The 16,785-nt window shown below is 42.4% G+C and overlaps 1 protein-coding gene across 1 annotated transcript in view; it reads right to left on the reverse strand.

The window, feature by feature from the left end:
* SLC39A12 (solute carrier family 39 member 12) overlaps positions 1 to 16,785 on the reverse strand; it is a 239,877-nt gene that overhangs the window by 172,763 nt on the left and 50,329 nt on the right. The window contains exon 3 of the mRNA XM_085630837.1: positions 1,324 to 1,608. Coding sequence (XP_085486963.1) covers positions 1,324 to 1,608 — 285 coding nt within the window. The remainder of the gene's footprint in view (positions 1 to 1,323; positions 1,609 to 16,785) is intronic.

Here is a 16,785-nt window from a genome sequence, read left to right on the forward strand (position 1 = left end):
TACGAGACAGCTATTCATGACAAGTATTAGGTCCATTCCAACAGTGAGTCTGGAGTAAGTCTAAAGAGCTCTTTTCTTCTTTTGTCCAGTAATCATAAATGTATTCAAGATCCAAAACTGCTACAAGTTGTGTGGGACTCACCTCGGCACCATGCAATAAAATACCTGCTTTTCTGTAGAAGAATGTATTTTTGTTCAATGGTATACAGTTAATTTGGTTGGCCTAAACTAAAACATCCCTTTTACAAAGTTACTCCACTAACCTCTGTGTAAGTTGGTTTCTGGACCTTACATTCTCACACTCTATGTCCTCTGAATTCTGAGATGGCAGACATCAGTGCTTGCTTTAAGAGTTCAATTCTCCATGTATCCTAAACGAAGGATCGCTGACAAATCAGAGCTTGAAGAAGTTCGCAACTAGTGTGCTTAGAGCTAGTCTTATACCAAGCTCATACAGTGAAGAATGGTCACAGCACTTAAGTTAAGTAGCAAGCATATATGCTTTTTTTGTAGTTGAAAGCTGTTTGGAAAGCATGCCATGGAAATGAGCCAGATCACTCCTGGCAGGTATTTCAGCATTAATATTAGATATTCAAGGCAGTTCCTAAAAGGGCTTTGTATGCTAGTGGATTTGAATGTTCATCTTCTTCTGAAAGTAATTTTGAAGAAAGTAAAAACCAATAATCATATCAATTAAAAAATTTTAGGTTTCAGGAAAATACAGATATCTCTTAAAAGGTTTCAAGTAGGAACTAACAAATAGGTTATAGTAAAGAGAATTTGCATCTCTCATTCATAAACAGGCAGAAAGCTCATTGAGTCCAATATCGGTGAAACTTGATCCACCCTTTTATGCTACACTGATCCCTTGCAGCTAAATGATGTGCCAGTTGCAATCTTTGCAGCATGTGTGCCAATAGACGGACACTACGTAGCAATAATCCACTCATGATATAACAAACATCCTTACAAAGCTCTCTCTAACACAGCAGCAGCTATGGGTCATCATTATGTTCTTTGCCCACAAATGAAAGAAATCACATAAGACAGAAAGGTTATATAGTGGAAGATGTATCAATTTTACATCAGTTATAGTTTATAAATGGCTTCTTCATATATGTTCAAAATATAGCAATTCTCGGATTTGGCAAAGGCAAAGCAGATTTCAAGCATCTTCAGATAGTTAGGAATAGCAATGACACATGTGGCACAGTATGAAGCTATAAACAAGTTTAGTAGTAAAGCAAACAAAAATGAATTATGACAATCCATTATAGATTCTTTATCATGTTCAATCTATGATTGGACAATATATGTAATTACCTGAATTCCTTGTGGTATTTCAAAATGTTGTTGTGTAGTTGTCAGGATATCCTCCATTTCCTTATGAGAAAGGTAACTTGAACCTTCAGATTGCCGTAAATTTAGAATACCATGAATATAGTATCTATAGTCTGCATCACTGATATGGGTCTTAGAACTGCAAAGGTCCTTTGGATATAGAAGGTAATATAGGAGTACAATAGATATCCGATGAAACATTTCTTCACTTAGATAGCCATCCATATCCACACCAGCTATTAATGCCAAAGCTCCTGGTTCCAGACACTGCAAAATATAACATAGTACAAATTATTTTTTAATATCTATCCTAATTAATTAATCAGTCATAAACGAGCAAATGATTTGGAGATTAAGAACCATTAAGTATAATGGGACAACCCTGTGTCTCTCAGAACCTGGATATAGTTGATAGGTACTACTATGTGTTCTGTTGGGTCATTCAATTGCTTAGTCTAAATGATAATAAATCAGAATCAATCACAACAATAATTCAAAGTAGAAGGATAAGTCAAAGGCACACCAAACACAAGAAATACTTAATATGTATTAGATTTATGTATCATTTGAACGTATCATGTTATATATTGCTGTTACACAATTATATCACAGGACAAGCAACCTAAATCAATGGATGGATATAACATAAAATGTGACAATATTCAGTACATAGTTACAGAAATTACAAATACAAAACGTTGATGCTAATTTATTTCATGTCCTGAGTCATTTCACCTTCTAAGCCAATGTCAATGCCATAACAGGGTGGAAGTAGAACTATTACCACTTTTTGTCTTTCTGTTTCTATTTGTATTTGTAATTGTATTTCTATTTGTATTTGTAATTTCTGTAAATATGTACTGAATATTGTCACATTTTATGTTATAGCAGTCCTTTGAGTTATGCTGTTTGTCCTGTTATTTAATTGTGTAACAGCCATATATAACATGATACATTCAAATGATATCTAAATATAATAGGGCCTGATTTACAGAACTAACTTAAGACAAAATCCTAAACTTACTACCATTTTGGTATTCACAGAAGGCACTTACTCATTTTAGTATTCACAGAAGGCACTTACTCATTTCGGTATTCACAGAAGTTAGGAGTCCTAACTTTAGGACTCCTAAAGGCCTTCTGTGAACACCGAAAGTCTTAAAGTTAGGATTTTTCTCAGTTTAGGAGTCCTAAAGTTAGAAGTCCTAACTTTCTACTCCTAAATTGGGAAAAATCCTAATTTTAAGACTTTCGGTATTCACACAAGGCATTTAGGAGTCCTAAAGTTAGGAGTCCTAACTTTACTACTCCTAAACTGAGACAAATCCTAACTTTAAGACTTTCGGTATTCACAGAAGGCATTTAGGAGTCCTAAAGTTAGGACTCCTAACTTCTGTGAATACCGAAATGAGTAAGTGCCTTCTGTGAATACCAAGATGGTAGTAAGTTTAGGATTTTGTCTTAAGTTAGTTCTGTGAATCGGGCCCATACATTTTAAGTATGTCTTGTGTTTGGTGTGCCTTTGACTTATGCATCTACTTTGAATTATTGTTGTGATTGATTCTGATTTATTATCATTTAGACTAAGCAATTGAATGACCCAACAAAACACATTGTGGAGAATAAGGAAGCATATATTTAGAAGTTAGCCATGCATATTAGAAATAAAAGGAACTACAGAATAATGAACAAAAAGGAAACTAAAATATCTATAGGTCAAGAAGAAAAGATGATGATTTGCAAAGGAAATAAAGACATGCTGGGTATGGATCACTGCCAGCAGCTTTTAGAATGCCCGGACTGAATCTCTGACTGCCACTCATGTCAAACAACTCCTAAAGAAAAAATGATTTTAATGACTTTAAAGTGCAATGGCAATGCATGCCTACAAGAGCCTTTTTGCCCCCAAAAGTATGCTTTGGAGTTTACTTCCTTGAGTCACTTCCAAGATATATTCAAAGAAGCTCAACCAACTTACTATTCTTATATATGACGGGGATTTGAATGTCATTGATATTATAGTTATCCAGTATCGGTTTGTGGTACTCTGAGATACACCACCACCTACATTATAATACATTTGTATAAGAAGAACAGGAGAATACACTCCATCTGGCAAAGTAAAATGTATTTGTGAGCTGTTGAGGACACACTTCATCAAGCCCTAAATGGTGAAGGTGATTCCTGTCCTTCATACTGTAGTACTTGCTGCTTTTCTTCTTATTACTCCTCTGAAGGAATCAGTGCTTGTTCGCCCTCCTCTCAAGTACTCTCTGCTTTCTCCATGTCAGACTGCTAGCTGTGCTGCCCACCTTAAATGCTCAAGGTAGACAAATACATTTTCATGTTACCGAAATCAAGATCTGAACATTAAATCACAAATGACCTGGATCAAAAATAAAAAATGCTTCACTCAATAATTAACCAAAGAATGCTGCTAATTAAAAACACATGTTTGCTCCTCAATCTGGAAAGGAGTGTTAATTCTTGACTTTTAAAGCTTAAGGCACAGTGCTTTCTTTTGCTGCTGCATCCCAATTCATGAAAGTGAATTATAAATTTGGATGCTGGTACCTCATCCACTTAGGTAACATCATGCTAGGTTATAACAGAGTTCACAAAGCAAACTCTGATCAACCCATGATAGTTACGGCACAGCCACCAAGATTTTCACATGAGAAATATATGATAGATTCAAGTACTACCAAACAAAATTAAAGTCAAGAAACAACTAAATGAAATTCTGAAAATAAATAAAAAATATCAAGAACATATTATTAAAGCCAGGTTTCATAAAATGATAACATCAGATTACGGGAACAAGAGATGTGAGTATATAAGTCAGAAAATTCCTTTAGTAACAAAAAAACTAAGAATGTTACCAGCAAACTCTGTGGCCAGAGGTATGGGGTAATCAGTTACCTTGCATGGTGGTTCAATCACATTTTCTTCATTTTCTTCAGTCAGGGCTCCAAAGGTGAAACACACTTCTCTGTCCTTAAAAAGAGTCCCAAATTCTTGCATATGTTTGAAAAGTTAAGCATGTTCTCTGTCACAGCTCCCAGGCTTCCAATAAAGTCTCGTAGGGTCCAGGCCTTTCTCCAGCCAGGGCTCCAACTTGATCTAGTACAGTCCATTCCTATCTGGGAAGCTGGCCATCCGACACCACATGGAACCCTTCTGCATCCTTTTGCATCCCTGAGACAGTGCAGAATGTGAGCTAACTGACTGCTATCTAGGGCCTGTGTGTAAATACAGAGCAGGTGAGCCTTAGTCCACTTCTCAGGCAGAATCTTTCTTCTTCAAAACTTCACCTGGTGCAGAAGTGTTCTGATAAGCTGGTTGCATGGTACCATTTTTATCTAGTGACTTAGTCAAAGATTGGTGGTATTCTCTAGCTGAATTCTCAGAGAATTCCAACTATCAGCCATCCCACATTTGCTGCAGTTCCTCTCTTGCTTTCCTACAAACGTATTGTGCAAGATAGCACAACTGTAATCACTATTTAGAATTCCTCATTCTCTCCCAGGCACTACCTTACTGATACGAGGAATCACTTGCCTGCTTGACCTGAGATCTGGATCCCTCCCTAATGGGAGTAGAGACAAATGTCTGTAAAGTCTTCTCTGATTAAAGGTTTCTGCCTTGTAAGCCTCCTCCTGGAAACACCTTGTCACAGGCCATTGACTGGGCCCTTTGCTTGACCTTCCCTTCCTGTCTACTCCCAAACGTTACATTTTGAAGTATTGTATTTACCTCCCCATCCTTCCAACTTTCAGAAGCAGTTCTATTATTTCATTGGCACAGAAACATTTCAAACGTCATTAAGGTTCAATCACTGTTAGGATGAAAGCCCACCAGAATTGGTTTAATTTGAGAATTCAGCCAGCACACAACTCCGTTGTCATTATGATTTCATAAAGCTCCCTAGTCACTATATTTATCAGAAATCCATCTTCATCATTCTTGATAAATATTAAAATAAAATTTGAAGGAACTTTTAAGTATTCTCTTTGACAAAAGTATGAAAATATACTTTATTTTTATTTCCAAATGTTCTATTAAAGATTTTCCACATGAAAATAGACTTTTAATCACAACAACTTGCCAGAAAAAGAGTCTACCTTTGCCTATAAGTAAAAATAATAGTTTGAAGCTTTTCACTGTTGGAATATATTATTCTTTAATGTTTGTCATGTCCGACTTTTATACATTAGGCATCCAGCCCTGGAAGCAGCAATGCATGATTTCCAGTTCTTTATCTAATGTATAAAATTATTTTTCTCACATGACTAAGTATTTTTCTTTGCCATGTTTTACAGCTGGCTTTGTTGCTGCACAGTGAGAACCTACCCTGTTTTTCCAGTAATATATATGGGTGGTATGAATGCATACTTTCTCCCACATTTGACATTTAACTTCTACGTCACTTATGCACTTTCTGTGTTAACTTACTATAGTCCTATTGAAACTTTAAAAAGCAAATTTGGTTTAGCATATTTTATATCACGTTTTAGGTACAGAGCACAAAAACCAAATGTCAGTTTCACAAATCGAAAATACCAGTAACAACAAATCTGAAAATGTCAATTGATCACTCACATAAGATATGGTCCTATATATCCTAAACATTAATATTAAGTAATTAATTTATTATTTGCAATACACTTGATTTAAAAATAAAATACAATTATCATTACAAGTCTTTGTTAAGAAATTAAAAATTGCTTAAATTAATTAGGCACACGTGATTTAACAAAACTGAATACATACTTAACAAAAATATAAATGTTAATATGGGTTAGATATTTTTTATTTATTCTTTTGTTAAATATTATTTATAAGTTAAATAAAAATATTTAATACACATTTAATTTAATCAGTTAATATGCTGTAGCATTTTATTTTATGTTTTGTAGGTTAATAATAAATACTTTAAATAATTTTCCATATATGTTTTATACTAAAACATTGTTAAAAAGAATGATGTAGATATTAATTTGCCCTATAGATTCCAATAACGAGAATTCTGTCACAGTGCAGTGATCCCTGCTTATGTGTGAAAAGTTACTAGCAGTGACTTTAGACTCGTAAATTCAGTCTTAGATATCTCCACGTCCCCGAACTTAGGTTGCTCTGACATGTAATACAACACTCAGATAAAAGTGTAAATTTACACTCAGTAACAGGTATAAATTCACACAAGTCAATTTATACATGCAAATTTCCCTTTGTAACTAGTCCCCAAAAAGTGCAGATGTACACCTAGTGCAAGAGTAAATTTACACATGAGAAAATCTACATGTGTAAATTTACCGCTGTGGAAAGGGCCCAGAAGTCTATTCATAAAGGTAGATTTACACGAGTGGCTAAATTTACATGTGTAAATGTACCTTCCTGACTAGGGCCCAGGGGGGCCTATTCATAAAGGTAAAAATACTTGTGTAGATTTCGTTATGTGTAAATATATTCTTGCACCTAGTATTAACTTTATACTCTTTTGCTATTAACCATTTCTGGGGCATATTCTCAAGGACTCATCGCCAAGTTATCGGCACTTTATCACAGCCAAAGTGGCGATAAATTTATCGCCTTATTCACAAGCTGTTGCTAACAGCCGATATCACCAGTTTTCCTGCGATAGCAGCTGCAAAAAACATCGCCACAGATGACACAGGCAACTAACGCTAATGAAATGTAGAGTAGGCGTTCCCCTAAAAAAAACGCTACAACACCACTTTGCAACATTCTCAACGACCAGCCAGATCGGTGATAACATCCCAAAACATACGATAAGGCGCGTTAGCAGCAGGATTTAGTACCTGCTCATACCTGGTGTTAAGTCGGACGATAACCTGCGCCAGAAAAAGGAGCCCAGCCCAGAACAACAGATGTCATTGAGCCACTGATCATGCAGCTCGGAACCCCAAGAGGGCCACAACACCCACCGCCACCACCCCCAGGAGCCCCCCTCCCCTGGGGCCCTACCCCAGAGCACCCATCCTCCCCCCCTCCCCCCCCGGACAAAGATATTTCACATCACCTTCACAAAATCATGAACAAAACAATTCACCTGATGTCGCACAATTACAACAATTAACATTCATGTGTGGTCAGAAAAAGGAGAATCATTCATTCATCTTTGAATTTCCAAACAAAATATTTTATTAAAATTAAACTCAATACAACTATTTGAAAGAGTCATGGTGGGTCTTCTCTGGACAATCTGTAAGTCACAGCCTGCAAGACAAAATTCAAGATAAGAAGGTGTGTCATGCGCTCATCAAAGGACAGAGAGAAAGAGAGCAAGAAAGGGCGAGAGAGAGAGAGAGAGTGAAAGGAAGAGAGGGAGGGAGAGAGAGAAAGAGAGAGGAGAGAGAAAGAGAGAGATAAAGAGAGAGAGACAGTGAAAAGAAGACGGGGAAAAAGAGAGAAAGAGAGAGAGAGAGAACGAGAGAGACTGTGAAAGGAAGAGAGAGAGAGAGAGAGAAAGAGAGACAGAGAGAGACAGTGAAAGGAAGAGATGGAGAGAGAGAGAAAGAGAGAGAAAGAGAGAGACAGTGAAAGGGGAGAGGGAGAGAGAGTGCAGACACTGCGGATCCAGGCCTCACTGCTCACCTGCTGCCACCGGTGTGTCTGTAACCACGTGCCGGTATAAACTGCAGTCCACCAGGTCCCTTATCTGAAACAGAGTCCAGATTCATGAATGGCAGAGGTTATATCATTGCACACGCCATCATCGCTTGCCTGCCCCTGCGCACACAGGCTGCTGCACCCCAGCCCCTCCCACCGCCCCGCAGTGATTGCCCGCCCCTGCGCACCCAGGCCTCACTGCTCACCTTCTGCCACCGGCGTGTCTCCAAGAGGTCCCACCACGTGCCGGTGCAAGCTCCAAGCCTGGGGCCCGCGTCCTTTGCAGCCTCCCCATCATGCAGCCCCATACCGTGGGCCACAAGGTCACACACGTGATTCTGGGTCTTGATTTCGCAATGGCAGAGATCATATCAGTGCACACAGCATCATCGCAGGCTGCACACCCTGCCCGCTGGCTCAGGCCTACACTGCGGTCCAGCAGGGCTCACACAAATCCTTACCAGTCCGGACTGCTAGAACGGTGCATCATCGCAGGCTGCACACCCGCACAGCACTTAAGGTGCCCCTACCTCAGTGCACCGAAAATCACAGTCCCGTGGCGGTAGGCCCGTGCCGTCCGCAGTGTATCTGGTGCCACTAAGTCTGTGCAACGCTAGTCATGGGCCCTTTATGATTGAGTCTCATGATATGCCAGACAGACGCAGCCATGTCAGCTCCGGCAGTGGGGAAGAACTGGGATGCATAGCGACGTCCCCCCCCTTTATACGTAAGCCGAGTGGGCTGGGTCAGCGTACGCCAGGCCAGCGTAGGGGTGTGAATAATTATCCCTGCGCCCTGGGCGTGGTTCATTTCTGGGCTGGACAGGAAACCACCTGATGTGTCTGTCTCTGTCGCAGTGTCGGCGCCACATGGCCCGCAATCGACAATGTTGTAATGTTGCATGCACCAGGAGGGCGGCCGCGCACGAAGGGATTGTACAAGGCGCGCCAGGCTGCTCAGGCTCTTGGCTCATACATGCCACCTGTTGTGTGTGTATCGCTATTGGTGCACCATAAGCCTAAGGCCTGGCCTCATTTGCAGCGCGAAAGCCACATCACATATCCAGGATGCAAGTAGTAGTCAGACTAACATTAGTAATGAAAGCACCTTTGTCTCAATACATAAGGCGGAAGGACATCTGCACCCCCGACCTTGGTCTTGCATGCTGCAGGCACCCCCTGAGAGAGATACCATAGCAGATGATGACGACTCCCACACTACGCACAGCGCTAATGAAAGAGCAATTTTTCCACACCCCACACACAAAAGTCCTTGCTCGAGGTATTCTTGCATGGAATGCCCTTGAGACTTACGTACACAACAACCCATACGTCCAAACGTTGCACACACATACGACTCATTGGTCCGAGCTGTTGCATATCATCCACATAACTGCCACAGGTCAGAAGAGTGCCGGTTCTACGAGAGCCACCAACGCAATGGCAGAACATCTCGGGCACATGCGCAACGCCTGTCACGTGGAACTGTACCATAACCGAATGCTGCCTTTTGTGGCCCTTGTCTTGCCCGTACTGACACGCACATGCTTTATCAAGTCTACGCAACTTCACTAGTGTTAAATTGTGATGAGAGTTGATTAGAATGACAAATCGTGTGCCTCAATGAGCATTGTCTGTACACAGTGAGGGACTAACTGACGCATTTCACTTACGGGTGAGTTCCTATTGCCAGCTCCACCTCTGTGACCCAGACATTGTGGTTGGGATAGTTGCTGATAGACATGGGGCGAAGTTGTGAAATTGCTCGATTGTTGTTTCAGAGCAATAAAGCCACAGCTAGTGCACACATTCCCAGTCATCTCACTGCCTATGTGTGTCATGGTCACACATGCGCATTGCTTTCATTTCCCAGGGTGTACCTTTTTGTGCAATCAATGTCCTTACATTCATCCATACTTTCATACTTGATCGATTATGGACATGACACATCTGTGTCAATTTGAATGTTTTATTCACATTCGGTGAAGTGTCGGAGCTAGAGCTGTACATGGCCATGCAAACCCCACATTACATTGTAGATCAGTGTAGGGCCAGCCAGAGTCATTTAGGGATTGACAAGTACATCGAAAGAGGTAGAGTACAGTCCGCACTGTGATTGCTGTGTCATTGTTAGGCAAACAGAATATAGCAGTCCATGTCGAAGGTCCAAGGTGAGTTTCGCGGAGTGTTTCGCTGGACAATGGGAGGTGTTGTTACAGGGCATGATGCAGGGGGCAGCACCAACTGAAACAGGGCATATGGCGGAGAGGATTGCAACTGCCTCCTTCTTACTACACAGGTGGAATCACCTGCATCTTCGTCCTCTCTGTCATCTGTCTGGCATGTGGGTGCTGATGTTTAATCTGCAGCACTGTGTGCCACTGACACATCAGGGGCCGGAGACGTGTGTGTGGAAGTACCAGCAGCATTTATCATCGACTGCCTTAGTGGCAGCAATGCAATGATGAGGATCTGCAGGGCATGAAAGATCCCAACAACTTTTCGCTGGTGTGCATCCGTGGCAGCCATTCTTTCCGCATGCATCCGCTCCATGTTCTCCATTATCCTCAGCATCTGTGCCAACTCTCGGCTGACATCGCTGAGGCCACTTTGACTTGACAGTTGTTCTTCTCTCACAGGCATGACTCCAGCGGTGTCGGGCATGGATTGTTGGACATCATGGAGCGAACTGTGGTTGTCCGTTAGGGAGTGTAAGTTGTCCCTGATGTGACTTAGACACCCACGTATGTCATACAGTTGGCTGCCATGTGGTCGCACTCCACCCGCACCTGTTCACCCACCTCCTTCTGGCAGTCTAACTCCTGGCCTTGGAATGCCATGTGTTCTTGGGTGAGGTGCTGGGAGCCAGCCGTGGTGGTGGGGGCTTCCTGTTGTGTGGTCTGTGCAGCGGGTGGGGTCTCCTCGATGCAGCTGGGCTGCCCTGCTCCTGGAGGTGTTTTGCCGTAGCTGTCTATGAGCTGTTGTAGGGCATCGGTGTCCAAGGTGTGGAGGTCCGCTTCATCATCACTGATGAGTTGTCTAATCTGCTCTGCAGGGGGTGTTGATTGTCCCTTTGCAATGTGAAGTGGAGGTGCATTGTGTTGACATGTATTTTGACGCATTGTTCAAGTTTACATACAGACTGCATGACAATGTACATTGTGACTGTTTTTGAGGAGCTGATTATTTGATGTGGGACAGTGGACATTTGAAATACATCATGGATGTGAGGTTGTACACGTACATTCTCATCTCACAGTTTCCTGCTATGTCAGATGTGATTGCCCAGTTTCTACGCACAAGCGAAACCAGTTGTGTCCTTTGTTCTGCAGTGTAAGTGTTGCACTTTGTACCACATTGTCGTCAATGTTGATGTGCTGTTGTTGCTATGTGTGTGTGAATTGTTGTTGCCGTCAGGGGTTGTATGTGCACGTGGATGTGTCAGAGTGTGACCTGCTCTTTTCCGGATTTGTTGCACCATGTCATAAGAACTGGACTGCAGCCATGCTATTCATCATGCAGTGTCACTTGTAGTGTCAGTGTGGCTCACAGACACGCAGCTTTGATGGTTTTAACACGTGTGCATGGGTTGGCTGTGAGATTGGTGCTGTGTGGGGAGGGACCCCTTTGTGCCCATAGTGGATGGGGGCCTACTCGCTGTTTGGATGTGTGCTGCAGTGTGGCAAGTTGATCAGGGACATGATCCAGAGTCATTGTGGGTGTGCAGTGTGCTTTACTTAATTGTGCATGTGTGCCATTGTGCCCATCTCCCCCTGTCCCCCCAGGCCCTGTTCGGTACTCACCCTGGTGCTGTTGTGTCAGGTCATGTCGAGCAGTGGCCGGACCCCCAACTCCTGCCACCGTCTCCCCACTGATGACTGTGGACACTATTTCCTCCATCTCATCCAGCTCCTGGTGTTCCGCTGGACTGCCACCTCCAGTCTGCATTGCTGCCTGATGGTTCTCAGTGAGTTTCTTCTTGGTTTTGCGTTTTGCGTCATTCCAGTGCCTCTTGACCTCTCCAATTGTCCTTCTCCTCACGCCGACTACATTCACCTATACAGGATGGCCTGCCATATTGCAGTTTTTATTTGCCAATGACACTTAGAAGGTGACAAACAGTTGTTGGTGCGGTTCTATCATCTCCGTCATGATGATCCTGTTTGCCTGCGGACTGAACCTCGTCTTCCTCGTCTTCTTCTCATTGCCCTTCCATGACCTCGAGGTCCCAGGCTGGTCCTCCTGGGGGCTTGTGGGGTTCTGGTCATCCTCTGTACTTGCTTCAGCTTCCTCCATGGTGTTACGCAGTTTAAATTATTTTGTTTGTGTTTTTCGGTGCTTTTATAGTGCATTTTCCCGCATGACGCATGGGAATTGCAGGCCTGTCGCTGGTTATCGCTGATTTTTGTAAAGCGATTGGCCACATCGCAACTTTTTTCGCGTTCGTGTTTCACGTTTTTTCGGCATCGCGTTAGTTTTAACGCAGTCATTTGGCACGTTGTCGTGAGACTATCGTATGGTACCGCCGTGTTGAGAATAAAACGTTAACACAGCGTTATTTTCCCGCGATAGACTGCGATATGCAAAGTTGCATTAAGCTAATTTTGCGATATTTATCACACGTTCTTGAGAATATCCCCCTCTGAATACAAAGGTACTCCGCAGTGTAGACTTACATGTCTCTGCCCCCAAAACGGATGGTGGAAACATTTAAGAGTAAATTTATGAATGTAATGTTACTGCTAGTAACTTTCCTCATGATGGAGATCTCAACTACTGGGGCAGTAAATTGGATGGAAAATGTAAAAAGTTTATTATACTTTAAACAATGGTAATAATATTTTAATGTACAATATTCGTGTAAAATGACTGTAAATATTTCTACATGTGCATATTTATTTTAAACCCTAAAGAAATAAAATAAAATGTCACAGCAGATTAACTTAAATGAGTATTAAGTAGTTAGTTACATAAAAATATATTTCATCAATTTATAAACAATCTTTAACAGGTAATTTTAAAGAGATCCCACATACAGTAAAACATTTATTTTTATTTAATATGAAGTAAAATGTAGTAAACGTGGTATATAGAATTAATGTAAAATCTTTTCACAAAAGTTTAATTTAATTTTAAATTTTAAAAATGTTTGTTATGAAATTCAATGGAGTTGGAGTACATTTATGACTGTTTTGGCACCTTTTTGGATGTAGTAGTATAGTTTGTGATATCAATTGGCTCAGGGGCCTTATTTTGAGTTTGGCGGTCCAATGGACCACCAAACCCACGGTAGTGGTGAGCCTACCGCCGCTCCAACGGTCCAACAGCCCTATAACAAGTTGGGCATCCGGAGCGCCATGGGATCGCTGTTGCCACTAGGGATCCACTATCCCTGGTGGTCTGAGGCCCCTAATATGCTGGTGGTGCTGCTGAGGCATCGTCAAGTATATTAGGAGTTTCCTCACTGCCACAGTTTTCATGGAAGTGAGCCCATAATGAGAAGTTTGGCGGTGAGGAAACAAAAGGGGCTTTGCAGAGCCCCTGATGCCTCTACGCCAGGGGATAGATATAGGAGCTCACATGGTGTGCTGCCCTGTCTGCATGCACCCCCAGTTCCTGCAGGGCATTGACTTGACAGTCCAAGCCCTGCAGGAACTTGCAATGGTGTTCCCATTGTGGTATCTTGCTAAGGCTCACGTAGGAGCCTTAGCATTGCACGGCCGTGGGCCAGCTGCCGCAGGAGCACCCGACCTGAATTGCTGTTGGAATCCGGCGGGCGGTCACATTATGCCCTTGGCAGTGTAGCAGCGGGCCGCTGGCATGGCAGCCTGCTGTCACACCGCCAAAGTCATAATAAGGCCCTACTCTTTTCTAATGGGTGTTTCTATTTGAACGTCCAATTTTAAACTGTTCCTTACCCCTCCCTAAACCACTCCTTATGCCTCCCTAAAAACCTCTAAGTATTCTCCACTTTCCAGCTATTCCCATGTCTCTCCCACATTAACTACTAAAATGTAGACTTATGTTTTTGGGGCTCTCCACATAGAATAGATAGGAAGGAAGAGGTGGAGATCACCACATGTAGTTTTGTGAATAGTGTTTGTAGTAATTGAGAAGTACTAGTAAGGAGGTCCCTATGAGTTCAAAGTTACTAGTACTAACTATACACATGCAAATCATGTTACGGAAGCTCCACCCCTTATTTGAAGAGGCGTAGACACATGAGTCTAAACCTAGGTGAAGTGTACACTATGCAATGATGAATAGCAAGTGCAGAGTTACACATAGGTGTAGTAATAAATATACACAATTAAATATACATGTGTATATGCACCTTTGTAAATCAGCCCCATAGTACTGTCAAGCAATCCTGTGGGAGAAAGACAGATTTATGAACTTTCCAGCCTCACCTGAAAGTTATTTTTACGTGTATTGAGGGAGAACACACCATGGAGAGAGATTCAGTGTTTCCATGGGAGCTGATGTATCTGTGAACACAATGCTGGTTCCTATACTATAAATACAATGGACTCTGCAGTCCCTAGCAAAAAACAATGGAGAGGACCCCAAAACACTGTACAGTGTAATTGTTCAATACTTCGCATTCACCTAATTCAGAAGACTGCAGATCATAAAGCTTACTGCTATATTCACCGGTACACTGTTGGTAATTTAAATACTATAAAACACTTTTATATTCATTCAATATTCCCATTAGTTAATGTCTCTGCCGTGGTTCAAATGCAACATCTTAAAACATAAGGATGTGAAAGAACTATTAAAAGATATTTCTTTCTTTATTGATTATCATGAGGTTTTGTAAAGCACTACAGGGCAGATTTACAATAAACTAACGCAGCGCGGTGCAGCAAGTTATTTTGCTGAGCCGTGCTGCGTTAGTTTGGAATGCACAGCAATGCGACATATTTACAACAATATGTCGCATCTCTGTTCTTCCCCCTGCGCTGGTGCACAAACTGCTGCCATGCGCCGACGCAGTCTTGGGGAGATTGTTTTTGTTCAGGGTTCCCTTCCTGCACAAAACAATCTGAAATGCCGTTTTTAGGTCTCGCCTACGTAGTGCGCATGCACTGCATAGGAGACCTTTAGCCCTCGTGCAGCTCTTTTTCCAAGCACATACTCGTGCTTGTGGCGGCATACAGCTTGCGGGAGTGCGCAGTGGTGCGCCACAAGCACAAGTATGTGCTTTGAAAGAGAGCAAACAGCTGCTGCTTAGCGCAAGCACTCCCCCACCCCTCCCACTTGCGCGCGCACACACGCACCTTCGCCATGCTTTTTTTTTACAATTCCTTTTAGAGCGCGCGCACACCACTCCCAGGCTTGTTCTGTTTGTAGATGCACTGTGTTTTCACAAACGCCGATCGTTGCCTTTCTCAATGCCCGCACCTCTTTCTCTTCCTTTTCCACTTCAAAGCTTCATAATCTCCCTTCGTGCCCGTCGCCCCATAGTTCCTTCATACCTCTGCGGCCAGATATTCAGAAAAGGCAGAACATAGCCTGCTTCACGCCGATCCTTGTGATTTAAGTAGGGGTCAACCCCTCCCCAATTTCATTAATTTAAATCTGCATGCATTGTTTATTGAAATCATGCAATTGTTAATTTCATTTGTTCCAATCAATATTTTTAGTTCACATGTTAAAGACTCGGCAAGACTCGAACCCGATCCTTTCCCTCTTCTACTCCGCATAATAAACATCAGGGTTGAGACACTCTGGTTCTTTTGGGGCTTTTAAAGTAATGCGAGCTCTGGGCCGTCCATACCCCCTCATCTCGAGCAGTGCCGAGCCCAGCCCGTCGCCCCTTTATGCCTCTACGGCCAGATCTTCGGAGGAGGCAGAGCATAACCTGCTTCACGCCGATCCTTGTGATTTCACAGTTTAGTAGGGGTCAGCCCCTCCCCATTACACAAGTGCAGTACCAACAGCTGACTCAGAGAGACAGCCACTCGCTCACATTTTCAAGAAAAAAAAGTTACGTGACAATTGGAGCACACAAGCCAACATTGTTCTTAAACCATCCCATGTTTATTACACGGCTGCATGGCAGTTAGGCAGAGGCTCAATTGCATTATGCGACTAAAATTGCAAACTGAACTATATATACTGAAAACCACATGCACCACTCCACCTTCAAAATAAGATTGACCTAAAAGCGTCTGCCGTAAGACCACCAGTACACCAGGTGCTGTAACGACACACTCCAAACATGCAGCGCTGGTCTTATTGTGGCTTTTATGACCAGAGAGTGGGAGGTTTTTCAGTGGAGTTGATGTGTTATCAGGCACACCTGACTCACATGAGTTCATTAGATTGCGCCCTTAATCTTTGCAACGAGCATCGGGCCTTGTTATTTGTTTCCTCTTCATGATTCTTTAGTATTCCACCCCTATTCCGAAATTCACCACACACCACTCAGCCACATCAGCAGAAGCTAGGTGTTCCTGCATTCTCTACCAAAGTGTCCTTAGGATGGGTCCACCCAAGCCCTGCCAGGCTTGAGAGGGAGGAACGTGTGACCAAAACTAGCACTGGCACTTTGTAAAACATTCTATGGGTGCTGCGTTGTGACCTAGAAATGATGGGAAAATGTCCTTCTGAAACAACACACCATCACTCTTCTAGGGCCCTTTAACACACCACTCCCTCTCCCATCCATGCCCTTTGTGCACACACACAATCATTGGCATAGCCAATAGGTCTTGCCTTTGGGACCGTATAAGTGTTCAGCCAGGCAACGGTTGATGTTGTTGCACAAAAGGTATTCTGCTGCATAACCAAATACTTATAAGGT

The sequence above is a fragment of the Triturus cristatus genome, chromosome 10 (assembly GCF_964204655.1).
Source record: "Triturus cristatus chromosome 10, aTriCri1.1, whole genome shotgun sequence".
In the NCBI taxonomy this organism is placed as follows: Eukaryota; Metazoa; Chordata; class Amphibia; order Caudata; family Salamandridae; genus Triturus; species Triturus cristatus.